This window comes from Macaca fascicularis, chromosome 3, assembly GCF_037993035.2.
Source record: "Macaca fascicularis isolate 582-1 chromosome 3, T2T-MFA8v1.1".
NCBI classification, from domain to species: Eukaryota; Metazoa; Chordata; class Mammalia; order Primates; family Cercopithecidae; genus Macaca; species Macaca fascicularis.
Window position 1 is genome coordinate 93,028,064 of NC_088377.1, and position 24,569 is coordinate 93,052,632.

Sequence of the window (24,569 nt, forward strand, 5' to 3'; positions counted from 1 at the left end):
TCCACAGGGCCTGAATGCAGGGGATCGGAAGCCTTCCTCCCTGTGGACCTCCTGTTGTCCTTGCTAAAAGACAGGAAGGAGAATAGAATTGGGATTTTTGAGTAGGCAGAGTTCTTAATTTATCTGACTCAGTAGAAAGTTGGCATACTGAGAAAAACAGATTTCAGAGGGAAACATATGACAACAATGACATTTTTCTGTGCCATCTTATTACTCAATCTGCATGGAGGCTGAGTCGATGAACTAGTAAAGACACAAAGACATCCTATCGAGATGTCTGTGAATGGCAGGGGCTGGTACAGTCTGGAACTGCTGGGTATTGGTAAATATGACAGCAGGGCTTTGGCTGGCTTTCACTGGGCCATTTGTCATTCTCCTCATACATTGTGTTCAGTCAGGACATTTCCCTGCAGAAATGTTCTTTCTGCTGGTTTTCTCATTTTTGAGAAGCTGACATGAGTTTTGTTTGCTTCAAACTTTATTATTTATTACCTCAAAATTCAGAATATTTATTCCAAATGTCATGTGTAGTCTTAACAAAAGTTTAGACTGTGGTGATTCTAAACTTCATTTTGCATCAGAGTTACTTGGGATCATAGTGAAAATGCAGCAAACCAGGTCCCTGATTCATGGGCTGTGGAGGGGAATCCCCAGAAATCTGCATCCTAATACTCACCCATGGTGATTCTAAAACAGATGGTCTGAAGATCATAGGAGAAATGAAAGATTAAAGACTCATTTTCCAGAGAGGGCATGTGGCAATTTCTTGGCACTGTGAGTTGATAGATACATTCTTTGCTTTCATGGAATCCCTTTCCCTGTTTGTGGGGAGTATTGCCGCATTGTTTTTTTCTTCTTTACACACTTTATTTATTTCCCATAAGTTACTGGGGTACAGGTGGTATTTGGTTACATAAGTTCTTTAGTGGTGATTTGTGAGATTTCGGTACACTTATCACCTGAGCAGTATACACTGCACCATATTTGTAATCTTTTATCCCTTGCCCCCCCTCCTGCTCTTCCCCCCAAGTCCCCACAGTCCATTGTATCATTCTTATGCCTTTGTGTCCTCATAGCTTTGCTCCCATATATCAGTGAGGACATGTGACATTTGGTTTTCCATTCCTAATTTACTTCACTTAGAATAATAGTCTCCAGTCTCATCTAGGTTGCTGAAAATGCTGTTAACTCACTCCTTTTTATGGCTGCATAGTATTCCATCTCATATATAGATGTGTATGTGTGTGTGTATATATGTGTGTGTATATATGTGTGTATATATGTATGTGTATATATATGTGTGTGTATATATGTGTGTGTGTGTATATATGTGTGTGTATGCATGTATATACACCACAGTTTCTTTATCTACTCATTGATTGATGGGCATTTGGGTTGGTTCCACGATTTTGCTATTGTGAATTGTGCTGCTATAAACGTGCGTGTGCAAGTATCTGTTTTTGAATAATGGCTTGTTTTCCTCAGGGTAGATACCCAGTAGTGGGATTGCTGGATCAAATGGTAGTTCTACTTCTAGTTCTTTAAGGAATCTCCACACTGTTTTCCACAGTGGTTATACTAGTTTACATTCCCACCAGAAGTGTAGAAGTGTTCCCTGTTTACCACATCCATGCCAATGTCTACTATTTTTTTTATTTTTTTGATTATGGCCATTCTTACAGGAGTAAGGTGGTATAGCATTGTGGTTTTGATTTGCATTTCCCTGATCATTAGGGATGTTGAACATTTTTTTATATGTTTCTTGGCCATTTGTATATCCTTTTTTGAGAATTATCTGTTCATGTCCTTAGCTCACTTTTTGATGGGATTTTTTTTTTTTTTCTTACTGATCTGTTTGAGTTCCTTGTAGATTTTGGATATCAGTCCTTTTTCAAATGTATAGATTGTGAAGATTTTCTCCCACTCTGTGGGTTGTCTATTTACTCTGCTGACTGTTCCTTTTGCCATGCAAAAAGCTCTTTAATGTCCCAGGTATTTATCTTTGTTTTAATTGCATTTGCTTTTGGCTTCTTGGTCATGAAATCCTTGTCTAAGCCAATGTCTAAAAGGGTTCTTCCAATGTTATCTTCTAGAATTTTTATAGTTTCAGGTCTTATGTTTAAGTCCTTAATTCATCTTGAGTTGATTTTTGTAAAAGGTGAGAGATGAGGATCCAGTTTCATTCTCCTATATATGGCTTGCCAATTATTCCAGCATCATTTGTTGAAAAGGGTGTCCTTTCCCCACTTTATGTTTTTGTCTGCTTTGTTGAAGATCAGTTGGTTATAAGCATTTTGGTTTATTTCTGTGTTCTCTATTCTGTTCCATTGGTCTATGTGCCTATTTTTATACCACTACCATGCTGTTTTGGTGACTATGGCCTTATAGTGTAGTTTGAAATCAGGTAGTGTGATGTCTCCAGGATTATGGCTGCCTCTGTTGAGTCATGCAGGTTGTCAGGGAAGTGGGGGAAGGCCGGCAGTGACAGGCTTCACCCAGCTCCCACGCTAACTGAAGGGCCAGTCTCACTCCCACCATACAAAGTTCGGCTACAGATTTCCTTCTCTCTGTGGAGTTATACCTGCTGCTCCAGTGTCTACCCTCCCATTGGATCCTTGTGGTGCCAGGCCGTAATGGCCTGCTAGGCGATGCAGGGAGCTCCCAGGACCTTTCTGCTGCTTCCTCTACTTTGTATTTCTCTCTGCTCTCTAAATTGGCTCAGCTCCAGGTAAGGTTGGAAACTTCTCCTGCAAACAGACCTTCAGCTTCTCTAGTGGGAGTGTTTTCGGAGAGGAGGGTCTCCCTTTCCTACTTCCACAGTTGGGGCACTCACAGTATTTGGGGTGTCTCCTGGGTATTGCGGGAGCCAGTCTGCTTCCTTCAGAGGGTCTGTGGGTCCTCTCGGGATTACTGGTTTGTCCTTGCAATCTATCTGGAGCTAAAATCCACAATGCGAACTTCGGCATGCTGCACTATCTGGAGCTGCAATCTAGTCCTGCCTCCCGTCCGCCATGATGATCCCCTTCCCATTTGCCACTTTAAAGCCTTAGAGCCAAGTCTCTCCATTCAGTTGCAATGCCCCAGTGAGGTACTTTTTTTTTTTCTTGAGACAGAGTTTCGCTCTTGCTGCCCAGGCTGGAGTGCAGTGGCGCGATCTCGCTCACTGCAACCTCTACCTTCCAATTTCAAGCGATTCTCCTGCTCAGCCTCCTGAGTAGCTGGGATTACAGGCACCCGTCACCACGCCCGGCTAATTTTTTTGTATTTTCATTAGAGACCGGGTTTCACCATGTTGCCCAGGCTGCTTTCGAACTCCTGACCTCGTGACCCACCCACCTCAGCCTCCCAAAGTGCTGGGATTGCAGGCTTGAGCCACAGCGCCTGGCCCTCCACACACTTTCATATGCCATTTGATGCGGTTTCTTTGGCCTGAGCAAAGTGACCTTGCCTCAGATGAATGTTGCTTGGATTGACCCTGTCAAAAGATGGCTCCCAAGTGTCACCCATACCACTTGTTGATAAGACAGAGATGACCTTGTTGCTCACCTTGTTGAGGGAGAACATCAGCATGCAACACTTTGTCAGTATCTCAGGCAGAGGTGAATTCGTCAGGACTGCACTAGAGATGCAGCACCAGTAGGAGATGTATTTGAACTGATTGCAAGGAATTACCTCGTGGGATTATGGGAGCTGGTTAGGAAAACGCGAAATCCACAGGGAAGGCTGGAATTCTGAGACACAGACTAAATCTGCTATCTACTGTCCACAGATAGAATTTGTTCCTTCAAGGAACCCTCAGCTCTATTTTATTGTTAGTGTTTTGTTTTTTGTTTTGTTTTGTCTTGTTTGAAGAGACAGGGTCTTGCTCTGTTGCCTACGTTGGAGTGCAGTAGTGGGATCATAGATCACTGCAGCCTTGACCTTCTGGGCTCAAGCAATCATCCCACCTCAGCCTCCCAATTAGCTGGGACCACAGGCATGAGCCACTATGCCCGGCTAAACAACTCTGTTTTTAAGGCCTTTCAATTTATTGAAGCAGGCCCATTGAGATTATCTAGGATAATCTCTCTTACTTAAAGTCAAATGATTATAGACTTTCATCACATCTACAAAATACCTTACAGCAACATGTAGATTAGTATTCACATAACTGGGAACTGTATTCTAGTCAAGCTGACACATCAAAAAGGCCACCCAGTACCACACCACCCCCAGCTGTACCGAAAAAAAAAAAAGGCTATCACAGAAAGTAAAGTCAGAATTTATTGAGAATTGGAAGTTTGGTTTAGTTGGGTCTTTCAAAGCATGTATGGGTCATGATACAACAGTTCGGATTGGTGGAAACTGCAGGTTTCGAGGCAAGGGATTCAAAGAACCTTAGAGGATAAACAGTTGATGTTTTTCATTTGAGTTTCTGGGTCTTTCAGAAAGTTCTGTAATGAGCAGTCATGCCATCTGCCTAAGCAGGAGACTTCTGGAAGAATAAAGTTATGCCAGTGAAGACAGAGGAAGCATACAAAGTGCTGTTACTGCAGACATTGGAAGGTGTGCATTCTTAGTGACCAGCTGAGTATGGGGGTGAGGTAGACGGTTTCTGTTCTCAGTCCAGAGGCTCTGGATTCCTTTCTCATGAAGCGGCCACATGACCCTTGTTCCCAAAGCCTGAGCTTTGCAATTCTCCTTCTCAGGAGAATATTTGTGGACGGATACGACTGCCATATTGCCCAGCTGGCTCCTTGAGAGAGATGACACGTTTGCTAACAGCAAATCAGAGCTGGAGCGCCACCCCTTTCTTACCCCTGCTCCTCCCTCTTCTTAAATGGTAGAAGATCAGTCTGCCTTTCAAGTGTCCCGTCTTCCTTTTCTTCCTGCATCTCCAGCTCTAAGCGACCACACAGGACTTTTCTCCGGTCTTGTCCTTTCGTGCCTCAGAGCTTTGAGATGTGCTGTTTCCACCTCTTTCCTGGGAAATCCTGCCTATGTGCAGAGGGCCATCTTGAATGTCATCTCCTCTAAAAACCTTTGCTGCACACCCTGTTCTTCCCCTCTCCTCGCATCACACCTATGTGCTGATGCAGCGCTGGTCACCCCCAGGTCTCTGCCATGGTACAGATACAGTTATTACATGTCAGTTTCTCTCACTGACCAATTCCCAGCAGACAGGAATTAGTCCTATTTAACTTTGTATCTGCCTTGGTGCCTCATCTGTGCCTGGCATAGAGTAATTTAGCCATTTATTCAACAGATAGTTTTTGAGTGCCGGCATGTGCCGGGTCATAGGTGTCCACTATTCTGGATGGGAGTCATATACACATACTAAACTATCTGCTCTCTTGGAGGTGACATCTTAGGGGTGAGGGAGACAGCCAATGAACAAAAAAAGATGAATAAGTAAAAGCACATAGACAGCACTTATTGATGCTTAGAGGGCTGCTCCCTCTGAAACAGACTGAGGGTTGAGTAGGATAAAAAAAGTGGGTGAGAGATTCCCTGCCTCCAATACGAAGCATGCCTGTGAGACAGAATTCCTCCTTAGACATGCTGGTCAACTTACAGAAGAGGTATGCATTTGCTAATATTTGTTATCCTGCTGGGTAGATGTTTCTGTCCTTGGTGTAACATAGATTGTATTATTATTTTTATTTATTATTTACATATAGGGTCTAGCTAAAAACAAATAAGAATATAGCAATGTGCTTTTTACGTATTATTTTTGTGCTTAATAATAAACAGTGAACTCTCTCCCTTTCTCTCTCTGTCTCTCTCATTTCTTTCTAGCATTTGCAATGTGCCAGGCACCGTTTTAAGGACTTTAAATGGGTTATCGCACTTGGTCCTCAGAATAACCTTAGGAAATAGGCAATATCCTCGTTTTCCATATGAGAAAGCCGGGGACATGAGAAAGCTGGGAGCATAAGGACAGCCATGCCACTTGCACCAGGTTTTCCCGCTTGGAAGTGAATTGTGTGTCCAGTCTGGGTGGCCCCATCACTTTTAAGCTGTGGACTATGCCTCCTGTGTGGGATTTATGAAATCAGAACAATGACAAGCCTCTTCCTTTGTTAATGAAGTTTACATCTTAAGTTAGGCCTTTCTTACAAAGCCAAAGGTGTCATCAGCACATGGTGAAAAAGCTGTAATCCAGTTGACTTTCTGGATAGAATATGCAGTGGTCTACCACTGCCTTTGTTTCTGAGTTTGCTCTGCCTTTCTGCCAGGACCTTAAATTTTTAATGCATATTTTATTAGTTCTTCTACATATCTCCTTTTCATTTGAAGTACAAGACACTGATATAAAAGCATGGGGGAAGGAAAGGAGAGAAGATAAATGTAATTGTTGACTGAGAAGGCACAGGCAGAAGGTGCTGCTGTCTCTGGGACAACAGGAATTGCTCCCATTCTTCAGCCAGTTCGAGTCTAGATGCAGTGCCTATGTCCGTTTCCTCTTGTTCTTATTCACCTCTAACAGTGCATTGTTCTTCCCACTTTTGGGAAGAGAACTTAGGTCTGAGGAATTAAGTAGCTTGTACTGAGTCCACTCAGCTGGTGGGAAGCAGAGCAGGAATTGAGCCCAGCTTTATCAGAGGATTTAATCATGCTTTGCTTTGAAACAAACAATCATCAAGACCCTTTCTGGAAAGCAGTCTTGCTTGGGTTCCAAAAAGGAAGCAGTGAACCTTGAAGGAGTGCCTGAGGGAGCCTAGAGGCCAATGAGGAACTTCTCCCAGCCCTCCTCCCACCCAGCACCCAGTATGTCGCCTTGGGTGTGGTGGGGAAGCCCTGGGACTCTGGGGAGCATTCCTTAGCACTTAGGAATCCAGTCTTGATTATTTGCTGTCATGTATGTTGAGCGACTGATGAACTCTCCCCTCTGAGGGTAAATGCAAGGTCTGGGTCTTGCCTTTGTCAGGCACACAGAGCACAGCCTTTGTTGCCAGATTACCTGGGTTTGAGTCCTCTCATCCCCTCCATGATGTTGGGCAAATAACTCATCCTCTCAGCAGCTTTGCTTTCTTATCTTTAACGTGGGCATAGAGGTGTAATGTTGGTTACATAAGCATGAGAAACAAAAACTCCCAGCCCAGTTCCTTTCAATAAATGTTAGTTTATTGCTTTTGTTAGGAATGCCTCATCACAACTCCAAACTTCCATGATTATTAGAAAGATTGTTTCTGGGCCAGGTGTGGTGGCTTACGTCTATAATCCCAACACTTTGGGAGGCCGAGGTGGGCGGATCACAAGGTCAGGAGTTCGAGATCAGCTTGCCCAATATGGTGAAACCTCGTCTCTACTGAAAATACAAAAATTAGCCGGGCATGGTGGTGGGCACCTATAGTCACAGCTACTCGAGAGGCTGAGGCAGGAGAGTCGCTTGAACATGGGAGGCGGAGGTTACAGTGAGCCGAGATTGTGCCACTACACTCTAGCCTGGGTGACAGAGCAAGACTTCTTCTGGGGGAAAAAAAAAAAAAAAAAAGATTGTTTCTAAACCCTCCTGACATTTTTATACCCCTAGAACCTTCTTCCCTTCCTGTTTGGAAAATTTGGTAAGAATAAATTAGACCTCTTTCCTCTTAGGAAGAGAACTGCCTTAAGCCTTATATGAACAGGTGTGCCTGACCCAAGGGTTCAATCAGCACGTCTGCTGGCTCACTCTGAGACTTGTTCTTCATAGTCACTAATACAAAGGATTTTTCATTCTCCATCTTATTTTCTCAAGTTGTTTAGAGCTTGAGCAAAGAAAGGGTATGTTATGTATTCGGCTTCCTTAGAACTCTGTTGTTAGTATTTGCCATCTTCCTTTTCATTTCTCACAGAGTCAGAATTTTAGAGTTGAAAAGAGATTTTAAAAATGACTTGAATTCATTTCCCCATCTCCTATCTCAGCCTGCCTGCCAAGAGACATTCAGTACCATGCTTACCTGCTTCCGGTAATGACGAGCTGGCTCTCTCCAGAGGTGACCCAGTGCATCAGGGGATGCTCTACACTGGGCTAAATTGCACACGTAGGGCCCAGATCTGGTGGTGTTGGGTTTTCGGGCCTGCCTGCACTTGGTGTGAAATGTTCAGATCTGCTTTTCTTTTGGAGGGAATTCTGGCCTGAAGGCTGCCCCCTTCTGGGTGGTTCTTTTAGAAAATTCATTGTCCAAAAAGTCATCAGAATTGGCTGAGGAAGCAAGCAATTTTATGTGTCTTTGGCATCTCATCAAGAAATTTCCTACCACCTCAGTGTGTCTACTGAGTCCTGAGCAAACTCCAGCTTGTGGCTTGATCTTATATTATGCAAGGTAGTGATCCTGAAGGCAGATTTATTAACCCCCAACTTCAGCATACCAGGTAGGGCATGCAACCATGGTGAGTCCTGGAAGGCCTCCTCCTGGAAATTATGTGTGGTACAAATAAAACCACCAATGAAATTCTATCTTCAATGTCAAAGATGCTGTATTAATCTGTTCTTACGCTGCTATAAACAACTACCCGAGACTAGGTAATTTATAAAGAAAAGAGGGTTTAATTGACTCACAGTTCTGCATGGCTGGGGAGGCCTCAAAAAACTTACAAATATGGTAGAAAGGTAAGCAGGCACGTCTTACATGGCAGCGAGTCAGTGAGTGTGTGAAAGAAGCAGAGGGGAAAGAGCCCCTTATAAAACCATCAGATCTCGTGAGAACTCACTCACTCTCATGAGAATGGCATGAGGGAAACTGCCCCTGTGATCCGATTGCCTTCGCCCAGGTCCCTCTCTCAACACATGGGGATTATGATTGAAGATGAGACTTTGGTGGGGACACAAAGCCAAACCACATCAGATGCTAAGTGGTAGCTTCATAACACTCACTTCAAATATACTTGCCACATGGAGGCAGGCTGATTGGAGAGCTGCTTATTTATGCTATTTATTCTTAACTTCAAGGCAACATGCAAAAGGAACCAGCAAATGTTAAGAAACGAAGCTCTTTAATAACCCTTTTAAAGAAACAGCTTTACTGAGACAGATGTCACAGTGATCCACCTTTTAAAGGGGGTGTTTAGTGCATTCACAGTGTTGTGCAGCCATCACCAATCTAGTTCCAAAACATTTGCATCACCCCAGAAGAAAATACTGAACCCACCAAGCAGTCATTCCCATTGCTTCCCTCCCCCAGCCTTAGGCAACCATTTATCCTAATGCCTGATTCTGTTGATTTGCCCATCCTGGACATTTCATGCAAACGCAGTCATGTAACATGAAGCCTTTGTGTCTGGCATCTTTCACTTAGTGTAATGTTTTCAAGGTTTATCCATGTTGTAGCATGTATTGGTACTTTATTCCTTTTATTAATTTTAAGACAAAGTTTCACTCTTGTTTTCTAGGCTGGAGTGTAGTGGTGCGATCTCAGTTCACTGCAACCTCTGTCTCCTGGGTTCAAGCAATTCTCCTGTCTCAGCCTCCTGTGTAGCTGGGATTACAGGCACCCGCCACCATGCCTGGCTAATTTTTTTTTGTTTGTTTGTATTTTTAGTAGAGACGGGGTTTCATCGTGTTGGTCAAGCTGGTCTTGAACTCCTGACCTCAGGTGATCCGCCTGCCTTGGCCTTCCAAAGTGCTGGGATTACAGGTGTGAGCCACCACGCCTTTCATTCCTTTTTTATGACTTATTAATTTTCTGCAGAATGGAAAGAACACATTTTGCTTATCCATTTATCAAGTAGTGGACTTATGTATTGTTTCTACTTTTTGGCTATTACAGATAATGTTTCTGTAAACATTAGTGCACAAATTCTTGTGTGGACACATGCTTTCAGTTCTATTGGGTAAATATGTAAGAGTGTAATTGTAGGAGTCAGGAATTGTAGAAATGTAGGAGTCAGGTCATATGACCTTAATAACCTTTTAAAATTAATTTTTTTGTTTGCTATACTTGGGACTCATATTCCTTTTCTTTGGGTTTATATTCACTTCCTTGGTACTGAATATTGTCAGATAGAAAGTTAACAGCCTTTCTAGAAATAATTAAAAATTATTCAAGTGAGAATAAACTGAATGCCTGTTTTATCTGCTAGATTATATTTGCCTTTGTTCTCTTCTTTACCAAGCTTCTACTTGAAGATTTACAAAGATTTTTTATTTCTTTTCCAGAACCGCAATGAGATAAAAAATGGCACTATCCTTCGATTAACCAAATCTCCAGTAAGTTGATCTCAGCTTCTAACTTCCCAGTAAATTCTTTGCTCTGCGTTTCTGCTATATGTGAGATATTAATTTTTGAGGATGACTTTAGTGCAAAGCAAAAGGCTTCCAGAATGTCCTGACATGCAGATTCTGGATTAGCAGGAATGCTCCTCCATAGATTTCCCACTGCAGAGGAGGAAGACCTTACTCCAAGCGAAGGGCAAGCTTGTCTGACCTGTGGCCCAGGATAGCTTTGAATTCACAAATTCGTAAACTGTCTTAAAACATCATGAGTTTTTTTGTATTTTATTTAGTTATTCAGCTATCGTTAGTGTATTTTATGTGTGGCCCAAGACATTCTTCTTCTTATTGTGGACCAAGGAAGCCAAAAGATTGGACTTTGCTTTAAGGTTTGAGTTTGGAGGTCGTCTTGACAACTTCTGTGTTACAACTGGGATCACTCACCTGTACCAACTGGTTTTACCCACCTGCTCACACATCCACCTAATGCCATCTGAGCAAATTCAGACAACAAACAAACAAAACCAAAGTCGGTTATTTCCCTTTAAAGTCAGTGTGCGTGTGTGTGTTTGTGTGAAAGAGAGAGTTTAAGTACTTTGTAGCTTTAATGGGTTATTACAACAATTCATAAAAATAATTTACAAATGTTGGCCACTTCACTGTTCCATTGACAGCTGATTCTACATAAAGAACTTTAGAGTCTTCTGAATTAAAGCTGCTAAACAAGATGCTACAGTATATTTAGACTATTGTAGTCGATGATGTCTCTTTTCTTGATCTTTCCTACTTGCTTGGCGATACTTTAGGTAGTAACATTAGTGTATCTAACTATGTTATTTTACAGTGCATTTCATTGCTTTCTTAAAAAAATAATCTGCCCCAAATACACCACGTGTTACTATTTTCACTCTGCATATGTGATGAAAACTGTGTCTAACTATCATTTTCAGTTTCCACTGAAGCCATGTGGTAGGCTAAAAATAAATTTAAAAATTGGGAAAAGCATCTGGCTAAAATTAAGCTGCGGGTACTGTAACTACCATAAATTCTTATTGTTGAAAATTACGTTAGAGTGGCTTAGAAACTCCTAAACATTTTACCCAATAACATCCTGAACCTAAAAACAGTGATGAGCTCAGTGGAGTGAGTTGCTACAGTTCGCAGAACTGTCTTTGATGCCTGCTTTGCTACTTAATGGAAATTATAATCTTTACTCATTTTTCAGTGGCTACATGATGAGCTGAGGCATTTTTGTCTGACTTTGCATTGGTCTTCTTACTCAAGTCAGCATGAATGAATGTTAATTTGACCTTTAGACCATTGTTTTGTTTGGTTTTTGTAGTTTCTATTTATCCTGCTAAATGTAATCATCTGCTTGCTGGACAGAAAAAGTAGACCTTGCCTTTTATTTCCTTTTAGAGTCTAAAAGACAGGTTTTTAATCAAAGCCTTCTCTAAGGCAAAGAAGGAGTTAGTTTCATTTTTTTATTGCTATGGATTCATGAACAAAATTTCCACAATCTAAGTCACTCCTTGAAAGAAGGCTGGATATGAGACAGGGTGAAGTTTTTCAGCATCCCAAAGGAAACTTAGGATGACTTGTCATCAGGGAGAATGGAATTTGTGTTCTTGAGAGAATGATCCTCACATTCCCAGCTCAGTGAATGGAAAGATGTGAAAGCCCGTGTAAGAGGCACTATTAAAGATGGGAGCCCACCTACAAGAGACTGGCTTATGGTTTCCAAAAAGCAGTGGTTCCCAAACTTGGATCAGCTGTGAAACTTTGAAAATGCTGATATCTGGTGCCTTAATAGAGAGGGTGGATTACAGTATTTGGGAATTGGCCCCAGGAATCTGCATTTTTAAGCAACCACGTTGTGTTGTGGCTGTGGCCACAGGGTCTAGAATTGGGAAGTTACTCTATAAGCAAGACATTTTCGACCTGTGAACTTTAAATAGGTTGTTTTTTATAATTTTGCATTTAGCTGAAAAATACAGGTTGCATGTACTCGTTCATTTTTTTATACACAATAAAAATATGTTTAAAGAAAAAAAACACCTATGAAGCTACCATAAAGAAGCCAGCAGATGGTGTTATACTAGCTTTTGAAGTTCCTTCTGCCTCAGCTGAACTCTCCCTGAAGCCAGATAAGGACATCTCAACACCCACACGGATATACATACACGCGCGCACGCACAACACACACACACACACACACACACACTCCTGTTTTTATGTAATGTGTAGCTATGCTGAGTTTTACCTCCACTCTGTCAAAGGTGGTCTTTTTGTTGATTGATGAATTTGTTTTCTGTCTCCATTTATCACAGAACAGTCGCTCTAGATTGTTCCTAGAGAATTAGGTCATTGATACTAGAGGATCTAAACAAACAACCTGCACTGTTTAATTTGTAATAGGCCTTGTACATGGCTGCTGCTTCTCCACTGCATGGTACATCTTTAGACAGTCTCTCTAGTGGCCGTGTTAAACAAGTGTATCTTTCTAGTGTGGTATGTTTATCCATCTCCTGTTACCATAAAAATATAAGCTGGGTGCGGTGGCACACACCTGTAATCCCAGTACTTTAGGAGGCCAAGGGGGGGTGGATCACGAGGTCAAGAGTTCAAGACCAGCCTGGCCAAGATGGCGAAACCCCGTCACTACTAAAAATACAAAAATTAGCCAGGCATGGTGGTGGGTGCCTGTAATCCCAGCTACTCAGATGGCGGAGGCAGAGAATTGCTTGAACCCGGGAGGCGAGGGTTACAGTGAGCTGAGATCATGCCACTGCACTCCAGCCTGGGCGACAGAGTTTTATATATATATATATAGAGAGAGAGAGAGAGAGAGAGAGAGAGAGAGAGCGCAAGCGCGCAAGAGAGAGAGACAGCGAGTGCGTGCGCGCGCCAGGAACACACCCAGAGAATGTGTGCAAATGTGTGTGACGTTTGGAGCAGTCAGGGTTTGGGGAACTTCTGAGTGCAGAGCTGAATAGTGTGTCCTACCTGCCATGATCATAATAGCTGTGGGCATGGAGTCTGAGGTCCTCTGTTGCATGCAGCATATTTTAAAATCAGCTTTGGCTATTGTTCGTAGCAGAAGAAGCTTGGCTTGCCAGACCATTGTTGTTACTCTTCTGAAATTTTTGTTTTAAGAGGTGCTTACGGTGACTATATTTGTAGTCTTGAAGTGGAGAGAAACTTCTAAATAGAATACAAAACACAGAAGCCATAAAGAAAAAGATCAGTAAATTTGACTACCAAAAACTTAAAACAACCCCACAAAAACTTTGTGTTTGGAAAGAATTCCAGAAGCATGTATGTATGTATCTGTCTGTCTGTCTATCTATCTATCTATCTATCTATCTATCTATCTATCTATCTATCTATCTATCTATCTATCTATCTATATCTATCTATCTATATCTATCTATCTATCTATCTATCTATCTATCTATCTATCTATCTATCTATCTATCTATCTATCTAGGAGGAACTTCAGCCTCTCTTACAGATGAAAATCTACAGTCCTAGATAATCAAAGTGTGAGGAAAAGATGCTGTGGGGTCAGGATTTTGAAAATTTGAAGTAGAGTCTATTTGTGTGCCCTCTTTGGAGGGCAATTTAGTTGTATTCACCCAAGTTTAAAATACATATACCTTTGTCTTAACAGTACTGCTGCTGGGAATTTATATAATAAATAGACTCACAAAAGCACTGCAGGATGAACACACACACACACACACACACACGCCCAAGCATGGCTATATGCATCATTGTTTTTAGTGATCAAAAACTGGGAACCTGTTATATGTCTATCAGTTGGACTAGGTAAGTGCTGTAGGTAATTTTTATGTTGTAGAATACTGTGCAGTTGTTAGTAAGAATGTGATACGTGCTGCCGAGGAGGTATCTCTAAAGCCTGTTATTAACACAAAAGCAGGTTGCAGAACATCCTGTATAGAAGGATGCATGGGGGGGTAATCCCAGCACTTTGGAGGGCCGAGACGGGCGGATCACGAGGTCAGGAGATTGAGACCATCCTGGCTAACACGGTGAAACTCCGTCTCTACTTAAAAATAATAATAAAAAAAAAACTAGCCGGGCGAGGTGGCGGGCGCCTGTAGTCCCAGCTGCTCGGGAGGCTGAGGCAGGAGAGTGGCGTGAACCCGGGAGGCGGAGCTTGCAGTGAGCTGAGATCCAGCCACTGCACTCCAGCCTGGGTGACAGAGCGAGACTCCGCCTCAAAAAAAAAAAAAAAACAAAACAAAAACAAAAAAAAAGAAGGATGCCTGTTATGTATGTGGAAAGGAAGTGTGTGTATATTCAGATAAAGGGATACAATGTTTCTCAAGGGATACCTACAAGAAACTTAACTTTGGGCTAACTTTATTTTTTTATTTGATAACTTCCAGTAGCACTCTCTGTGTGTGTGTGTGTGTGTGTGTATTATTATTTTTTTGAGATGGAGTCTTGCTCTGTGGCCCAGGCTGGAGTAGAGTGGCACGATTATGGCTCACTGAAACCTCCATCTCCTGGGTTCAAGTGATTCTCCTGCCTCAGCCTCCCAAGTAGCTGGGACTACAGGTGTGTGCCACCATGCCTGACTAATTTTTGTATTTTTAGTAGAGACAGGGTTTCCCCATGTTGGCAAGGCTGGTCTTGAACTCCTGACCTCAAGTTATCCGCCTGCCTCAGCCTCCCAAAGTGCTGGGATTACAGGCGTGAGCCACCGCACCCGGCTGTACTCATATATTTCTACCTCTCTCATTTGCTGGTATTAATTAAAGAAAACACAAATATATATTTAAGTCCGTTATAGTACAAAAGAGGCGAATCATAATGTCCCATGCTAAAAACATGTCAGGATTGCAAACTATGAGTTTTTTTGTGAACCCTATTATATGCGAACTGAATTATTGCCCATTACGCCTTCTTTTGGCCTGTGTGGACGTATTACAGAAAGCAGAACTGCTCATCAAGTCCCTAGTGTTGCCTTGTCAGCTGTAAGCATAATCTTCGCTTTCTGCTCTTTCTGGTTTAGGGAGCTGGTATCAGCGTTATCTAGGTCAGAGGGCCTGTCATAATGATTTTTGGGTTTTATTCCTTCTGGCAATAAGAAAAATGGTATTATCTCAGTCACTGTGTGGATTCAGGTTATCGGAGATTCTTAATAAGCCCATTAATGCCTTTTTTTTGAAATTCCATTTTTCAATTCAGGTTTTCCATTTTTCTCTCCTGGTTTGAGAAACTAATAAAGGGTTGTAAAATGCCTTAAATTCTATTTCTTGCCATCGCTTTCAGCAGCCTGGCTCATGGGAGAAGAAGCCATTGGAGGCTGGCGGGCAGAGGAGTCACAGATGCCCAGGCTGCTGCCCAAGGACAGATTGCAACGGCGGCCAGGGCACAGGGTCAGAGTTTCTTGCAGGTTCAGGAGATGCAGGGGGCTTGGGCTACCTGTCTTGTAGGGAATTGGAGAGTTGGAAGGAGTGTTATAGAGGGCAAGCCCCAGAGCTTCAGGATGTGGTGCTCTTTGAGCTAGGATGTCCTGTTCTTCCTGGTGCTCTGGCAAAATTAACTGCGTGCTGTTTACTGGAATAGAAAGGTGGAGAGGATGAAAAGTTTGAGATGTTCATTATGTGTCCATGAGGATATGTCATCAACTAGGAAGCCTGGAGAGATGCAGATGTGCCAGCCACCCCCGTACAAATGTCATTTAAAGCTGTGGGCTGGAAGAAGTCACCATGGGGAAAGTAAAGGAGAAGGGCTCAGCACAGACCCCTGGGGACACTCTAAAGTTTAGAGGAGGAGCCGAACAAGAAGCCAGGTGAGCCAAGTGTTTCAAGGAGGAGGGCGTATTTACGTGTGTTGGAGGTTGCCCAGGTAATAAGGAAGATGAGATGAGGGTGGTTCCTGGGCTACCACCTACAGGTATTAATAGCATCGTAGAGACACTCTCCATGCAGGGTTGGACAGGGGCGCCTCATAAGAGCGGGGAGAATAGGAGGTAGAATGGAGGCAACACTTTAGAGCTACTCCCTCTTCCAAAACTGTTGCTGAAAATGCAAGCAGAGAAATGAGGAAGTAGCTATAGGGAAATTGGGTCAATGGCTGTTTTTACCTTTCTGTTTATTTTTTTTAAAGATGGGAGATTTTGGAGACTTTTGCAGTTGGAAATGATCCACTGCAGAGAGAGAACTGATGATACAGAAGAAAGGGAGATAAATTTGAAGTAGAATACTTGAGAAGGTCAGGGGAGAGGAGATCCAGAGCTGAGGGGAAGAGTTGACTTTTGGTAGGAAACAGGGTCCCTGCCACACAGCATCTATTAGGAGGAAGCAGAGCTTGAGGGTAGAGATGCCAGCAGCTGGTGCTGTTAGAAGTAGGAAGATGAAGGAACTCCTGGCTGATTGCTTTGATTTCCTCAATGAAATGATCACCAATGGAGGTGAGGCAGCAGAAAGGCATAGAGGGGGTTTAAGGAGAGAAGAAAAGATGTGGAGGAGTTATTCTGAAAGGGCATAGCAAACATTCCAGGAAAATATTGGATTGCTGGGCAACATTGACCGTACATTTGAAGATATCTATTAAACTGTTGAACCTAAGGATGTTTTTAGACTACTCTTTAATTGGCATCATGGATCCAGAGTTATGCTAGCAGTTTCTTGGGGATGATTTTAACTTGTATCTTTGGGAGAGAGATGTTAAATGCTTGACACACACACACTACCGGTACCCTTTCCTGTGCCCACGGCTAATCCTTTATGAGCTGTTTCCTCCCTTGGAGTCTGGAGTCTGAGTTCCAGAACCCTTTCCTATCTGGGACATGAGGTAGCCACATCTAGCTGTTTCAATGGCCCAAAGTAAAACTTTTTTTCTATCCTTAGAACAATACCAGAAAATATAACTTGCTGTCTGATACAAAGATCTATGTGACTATTAGATTCTTTTCATGTGTGCTGGTTGCTTGAAAAATCAGAACTAAGGCTATCTTATTTTTTTAATAATGTTGACTCTTTCCTCCCAAATATAAAAATGGTGCAGATTAATGCAGAAACTAAGGCTTCCTGCAAAGAAAACTGTTTAGAATATTACAATTCATAAATAAGCACAGGTCACATCTACTTGCTTTCTTTGATCATTTGTATGCAAATGCGTGAATACATATGTGTGCATACATGAATGTATATTCATTTATAGGTTCATATATAGATTCATTTAGACATTCATATATATATGTATTCATTTGTACATTCATTTAGTGAAATGTGTTTTGAACTCATGGTAAATGCCACACTTCTATATGTTGGGTGACATGACATTCTAGCAGATACACACGCTCCACAGCACATATTCCCACCTCCCGCAAACAATAAAATATGTTTGCATCCTGGCTATTTCTCTTAATATTGCCTCGTGAGGATGTTCTCACTATTTTACATTCTCTAAAAGTTCCACATGTAGTTCCATATAATATTTCATCCTATGACCATATCATGACTATTTCACCATTGTCCTACTGGTAAACACGATGGCTGCTCAATGTTTGGCTATGAATGCTGTTTTAAGGGCTCCAACTGTACCACACATTCATCTCAGATACTTACATGCATCCATTCAGGGAAGCACATCACCACCAGGGATTCCTTCAGCTCTGCATGCTCATGAACATCCTAGGCTACCTTGCCTGCCGCTTCCACACCCTCACTTCCCTCCACACCCCCTGGCCTGCAGACCCCAGACACATCAGTCCTCTCCTTTCTCTCCCTCCAGACAGACCAGGCTTGTTCCACCTGAATCAGGGTTTTGACACTAACCATTGATGCTGCCCAGAATATTCCACTCCCCAATGTGGTGGGGTCTTTCTTGTCAGTCAGATCTTTCCTTGGATGTCACTACCTTAGGTTGCTTGTCCCTGAAAACCACTCCATCTAAAGAAGCCATCAGTCATGCTCTAATGCAAACCCTCCACTTTAGGTTTTGCTATAAAACATCAATATTTGATTTTTTATTGTTAATTTTAAAAGTTATCCACCTGCCACACCAAGCTTGGGTGAGCCCCGGGAGGGTGAGAACCTTGGCTGTCTTATTTGTTGCTGTATCCCAAATGTGCAGAACAATGTCAAGCTTTTCAGAAGTGTATATTGAACCAGTGAATGAGGATCCTGAGGATTTTGAAGGGACATTCCTTTCCACTGGATAACTAGAAAGACTTGTCTGAGAAGAGGCTAAGCAAAATTATATACAGAGTGATCTGCGATAACTAATATCCAAAAACAAAATTTCCTTACAAAACTCCAATATTTTAAGAACAAAACCTTTGATTCCCACTTTTTTTGTGTAATAAAAGCTGTATTTCCAGATTATTTAGAAATTAGAGAAGATAAAAAGAAGGTATATCCCTGCCTGTTCTGGATTCAGTTGAAAAAAATATTGCATTAAAAGGGTCCCACCAGTTTGACATAACGTTTTGATTGGCGGTCACTTGTGGGACTCACCTCTGTGGATCACCCTTTCCTGGCAGACTCTGTGATGAGGGTTACTGCCCAGGTGAGATGCAATTTGTCACACTGTGGGTGGAAGGGAACCTTAAACATGATCTCATCACAGTTCCTTGGTGTACCTACCAATGGGGAAAATGAGGCCAAGAGAAGTGAAGAGAGAAGTTCACTGTGGCTGCAGAGATAGCCAGTGAAAGAGATGTAAGTGGCCCTGCCTCTGACTCCTGGCTCATGGAGCTTTCCATCATGGTCCTCTCACCTCCTGGCTTGCCACACTCCTCCCCTCCTCTTTAGTGACCGTATCTCCTCCGGTTGTTCACCTATGTCCTAGGATGAAGAGGGAAATTTACCCCAAAGCAAACACTGTGGGAACTGCACTTTTTGAAGAACGGCTGTCTCCTTAGATATGGGTACCAAGGGAAGGAGCAAGGCCTGCAGGGAGTTAAGAAGAGCCCCATGCCAATAGAACACATCATTCTCAGGTGCTGGGCTGAGTGCAGGAGAGGGGTGAATAGTTCTATAGGAACTTTCCAGGCCATTGAGTCTATGAGCTTTGCTGTAGTGTGGCAGTTTGGAGAAGGCTTTACTGCTATTATGGGAGTGACTCCTTGGCTAAGATCCCAGCAAGTTAGGATATTGCTTTGCTATTCTTACATGTGACCATCTTGGTAAAATATTTTCAATTTCTGTAGCAGCAACCCATGAGCGGTTGTGGAGGACTCCGCAGTCTTGACTCCTCTGCCTGGGACACTAGTCCTTCTCAGGTTTCCGTTCTCTCCTCACTTCTTTTATTTTAAAATTTATTTATTTATTTACTTTTAAGTAGGTAAGTATGAAGGCATGTAAATGAAGTAGGAAGAGTAGGTATAATAAATTATATATTAATAAGAGTAGGTATAGTAAATTCCATCTACTTAGCTTCCACATTGTTGACTTTTTCTTTGTTTTCTTAGCAAAGGTTCTTCCTTAAAAGTGCACAGCTTTTAGAAGGGCAAGCACACTTTCTTTAGGTACCGTAAACCAGGAGGGCCTCCTTGTGTTACAGCTGGGGAAGATCAGGTGGTAGTTGAAAAACACAATCAGCTGGGTGTGGTGGCTCACACTTGTAATCCCAGCACTTTGGGAGGCCGAGGCAGGTGGATCACCTGAGGTCAGGAGTTCAAGACCAGCCTGGCCAACATGGTGAAACCCTGTGTCTACTAAAAATACAAAAATTAGCCAGGCATGGTGCAGGAACTTGTAATCCCAGCTACTCAGGAGGCTGAGACAGGAGAACCACTTGAACCGGGAGGCAGAGGTTGCAGTGAGCCGAGATTGTGCCAGTGCACTGCAGCCTGGGTGACAGCAAGACTCCATCTCAAAAAAAAAAAAAAAAAGAAAGAAAAACACCACAGTGCTGCTTATTCTATAATCACAGAGAGATGCAGCATCCTGAGTGATGTAGAGCAGTGGTCCTCAGTGTGTAATTCCCAGGCCAGCAGCAGCACTACCTAGGGTCTGGTTAAACACACAATTTTTGGGACCCCACCCCAGGCCTTTAGAACCAGAAACTCTAGGGGTGGCCATGGCCTGTGTTTTAAGAAGTCATCCAGGTAATTCTTACACAGGCAACAATTTGAGATCCACTGTTTACAGTGTGTTTTCTGGAGTCTAGCTGCCCAGGTTCTGTTTTAACTTTAGCCCTGATAAGCTGTGTGGCCTTGGGCAAGTTACCTAACTTCCCTGAACTTCAATTTCCTTTGTCAAAGACTATGATAGGACCTACCTGGTGGGACTATTGTGCAGATTAAATGAAGGTATTTAGAATAGTGGCTCATAAAAAGTGCTAGGTAACTGTTGGCTGTTTTTCATATTGGTATCAACTGCATCAAACACTATTAGTTAGCATTAATAATGACAATGAAATAATTTTTGGGTACTCATTATTGTCATAACCTAGATAGTAAATGCAAACATCCTTCTTGGAGAAAAAATACACTTTTCAAGGAATTTGAAATGATTTGCTTGGGTTAACTATTATATGTTCATGTGAATGCTGTATATGCATTTGAAAATTTTGGAAAATACTATATTCCTTAACAATTTTAAGAAATAAATAATTCTCACCCAGCTCTCCACTCTCCCTTCTAGTATTTGAGTGATGTGTGGGTTATCTGTAGATCAGTGAATAGATAAGTAGGGAGGGCTCTTGTTTTCCTCCCTGCTCTTTTCCTTTTATAATTTCTGATGCAAAGCGTCTGTTTTTGGTTTTAATTAAATGGGAGACCTGAGCACATCTGTGACCAAGTGATGGGGGCATGGGTTCTATCCCTGTCTTGGGTCCTAAAGAATTGGATCAGTTCCCCTGTTGAATTCTTTTCTCTTCTTGAGGGCTGCTTCCAGGTGACAGTGGAGGGGGCGCTGGGCAAGGAGGGAGGGCTCTGTGGCTGTGGACCTGCTGGGGTGGATTCCCTCCCCCATTCCAGGCAAGGTCTGTGGCCAGCATTGGTTTTGCCTTCAATACCTATGTGGTTCTCCTGCCTCCACTCTGCAACCTTAACCTGTGATAGTTCACAGGGGTTCCTGAGAGAGTTGTAACCAGTGTCTGTTGAGGAGAGATACCTCATTAATGTGGTCAACACCGTATCTTCTCCCTCTCTAAAATATAACACGATTTCAAAAGAGAAAGCAAGTACCTGAGAAGGAGAATATGATGATGGCATAGTGCTTCACCACAGTGATTTTGAGTTAAATAAAACCACGACAGATACTCAGTTATCTGTATTAAGCAAAAACACAGGCAGAACATTTTATTCCTTTGTGTTTCTTACTGCTTGCCTCAACTGAAAGGTAGATATGAAAACCACGACTGGATGAATAAGACATCTGGACTATAAGTTATTACCCAGAAGTTCAGCTTCTTTAATATATTTCGATTCCTCTATGTCCTGCATGTAGAAGCCAAGTGTAAATGCCTTGAAAGTAATTCTAGGCATAGCTGTTAATTTGGTTTCCTAATTATTTAATTTTAAATTCACACAAGTAGCCACTGCATGTGAAACACATGTTGTTGAAAATTCAAATTTACAAGCATGGTTGTGGAGTGCTGGAAGATTTGCAGTAACCTAGAAAGATCATTTGGGTGGCTAATGAAGCTTCCGAACATGTGTAGGCAGTTATTACTCACAGTATTGACTGAACAGGTGAGCATGCTGTATAAATTTGTGTAATTGCTTAACTGAGCAAATAGCTTTCAGTTGCTTTTACATAATTTTACTTAAAGGGTAAATGCTTCCCCTTTCCTCCCTCCTTTCTGCCACATCCTGTTCAGTTTCTAGGGCTTTAATATTCTTGTACTCTTGCTCTTGGTCTTTTCCTCGAAATGGAAATCCCAACTCCTTTGAGAAGAACGCAACTGTTTCCTGTTGTGAGATAAGCGGACCTCGCTCTGAAGGTGGAATGTTTGGGTTGGAAGCCTTGAAGCCTGTCCTTGAGATGCCCACTCTGTAATATGCAGATAGTCTTGTGCTTTTGGCCTTTGTAGCTCTGTTTCTCATTGAAACATAAATCTGTTTTGCTGTTGTGGTTTCCTTTGTCAACACTCTTCCCTTTGCTTTCGCCCCGGAAGGCTCAGAATGCCCAGCAGCTCCATGAACGAATCCAGTCCTCGAGTATGGATGCCAAACTGGAAGCCCTGAAGGACTTGGCCAGCCTCTCCCGGGATGTCACATTTGCCCAGGAGTTTATAAACCTGGATGGCATCTCTCTCCTCACGCAGATGGTGGAGAGCGGCACTGAGTAAGCGTCTTTTTTCCTAACTTCCACAGCTGTCCTATGTGTCTCAGCGTTTTGAATATTATTACATTCCTTACACTTGCAAACTGTTTTAAAGACCAGAGTCTTGGTTAGACTCAGGAACAAAATAGTTTTTAAGATAGTGGCAAGGCAGTGGGTTTGTAATTTCAGGAGTTCTCCATCCTTTGCCCACCAACATCTAGTGTCTGAGACAAAATAGAAATCCATCAAGTGCTAGAAATTTCAGATTCATGTGGAAAAATATCATGTCATTATCTCAGAGGGCCTTGCCAACAATGAAATTATAACTCGACAAAACATTAATCCCTCGTATTCCTTGCCTATCCCTAAGAAAAATTTTCCCTCCCTTAATCCATTAAAAAAATTAGATTACCTAATTATATTTCTTTCTTTATTGACAGCTCAAGCTAGTTCAAGTTATGTTTCAAAGTATAAAACCAGGTCAAGATATCATCCCTGAAGTAATTTTAAAACATAATACTTGAATGATTAAATACTTGTCATTAATTACTTGAAATTAAATGCAGTCAGCATGTATTAATGACCTACTGTGTGCATGCAAAAGAGTTGAACATGGGAACATTTTTTCATATGAGCCTTGCCTTCCAGAAATTGGTGGAGACTATTATATGGGCAGAATTCTATTGTGTATAATTCCTCCTGAGAGCCAGGAGTCTAGATGGTGGACCCATTATCTCTCTCTCTCTCTCTCTCTCTTTTTTTTTTTTTTATTTGAGATGGAGTCTTTGTCGCCCAGGCCGGAGTGCAGTGGTGCAATCTCTGTTCACTGCAACCTCCACCTCCTGGGTTCAAGTGATCCTTCCGCCTCAGCCTCCTGAGTAGCTGGGATTTCAGGCATGTGCCACCACACCCAGCTAAGGTTTTTTTTTGGTTTCTCTTTTTTTGGGGGGGTGGGGGGAGACGGAGTCTCACTCTGTAACCAAGCTGGAATGTAGTGGCACGATCTCAGTTCATTGCAAGCTCTGCCTCCTGGGTTCAAGCGATTCTCCTTCCTCAGACTCCCGAGTAGCTGGGACTACACGTGTGTGCCACCACACCCAGCTGATTTTTGTATTTTTAGTAGAGATGGGATTTCACCATGTCCGCCAGTATGGTCTCGATCTCTTGACTTGGTGATCCATCCGCCTCGGCCTCCCCAGGTGTTGGGATTACAGGCGTGAGCCACTGCACCTGGCCTAATTTTTGTATTTTTAGTAGAGATGGAGTTTCATTCACCACATTGACCAGGCTGGTCTCAAACTCCTGACCTCAAATGATCCACCTGTGTCTGCCTCCCAAAGTGCTGGGACTACAGGCATGTGACACCACACTCAGCTAGTTTTTATGTTTTTAGTAGAGACGAGGGTTCACCATATCAGCCAGGATGGTCTCGATCTCTTGACGTCGTGATCCACCTGCCTTGGCCTCCCAAGGTGTTGGGATTACAGGTGTGAACCACTGCGCCCAGCCTAATTTTTATATTTTTAGTAGAAATGGGGTTTCACCATGTTGGCCAGGCTGGTCTCGAACTCCTGACCTCAAGTGGTCCGCTTGCCTCTGCCTCCCAGAGTGCTGGGACTACAGGCGTGTGACACCACACCCAGCTAATTTTTGTGTTTTTAGTAGAGACAGGGTTTCACCGTGTCAGCCAGGATGGTCTCAATCTCTTGACCTCACGATCTGCCCGCCTCGGCCTCCCAAAGTATTGGGATTACAGGTGGGAGCCCCCATGCCCAGCCTAATTTTTGTATTTTTAGTAGAGACGGGGTTTCACCACGTTGGCCAGGCTGGTCTCAAACTCCTGACCTCAAATGATCTGCCTGCCTCTGCCTCCCAAAGTGCTGGAATTCCAGGCGTGAGCCACCGTTCCTGGCTGGAACCCATTATATCTCAAAGAGCCCCACAGAGGAGATGAGCGTGAACTGTCCTTGAGGGAGCTGGAGTTCCACCAGGAGGGAGGAAGGAATGTGCCTTCCTACTGGGGAGCTCCCCTTCTCAGCGAAGGCTTGGGTTCTCTGGTGTGAGTGTGGAGCATCAGGAACTAGGCAGAACTGATGCTATGTGTGTGCCTTGTCAACATTCTTTTTCTCAGTGCTGTG

The 24,569-nt window shown here is 42.8% G+C and overlaps 1 protein-coding gene across 31 annotated transcripts in view; it reads left to right on the forward strand.

Moving 5' to 3' along the window:
- The window catches only part of ELMO1 (engulfment and cell motility 1), a 582,820-nt gene that overhangs the window by 162,480 nt on the left and 395,771 nt on the right, over positions 1-24,569 (forward strand). For 20 of the 31 annotated variants that reach the window (XM_074035218.1, XM_045387647.2, XM_005549784.4 and 17 more), the window contains 2 exons: positions 10,121-10,171; positions 22,283-22,452. In XM_074035218.1, the coding sequence (XP_073891319.1) occupies positions 22,328-22,452 (125 nt within the window). In that variant the 5' untranslated portion in view covers positions 10,121-10,171; positions 22,283-22,327. The remainder of the gene's footprint in view (positions 1-10,120; positions 10,172-22,282; positions 22,453-24,569) is intronic. The other 11 variants (XM_074035209.1, XM_074035213.1, XM_065540993.1 and 8 more) reach the window with 1 other exon arrangement.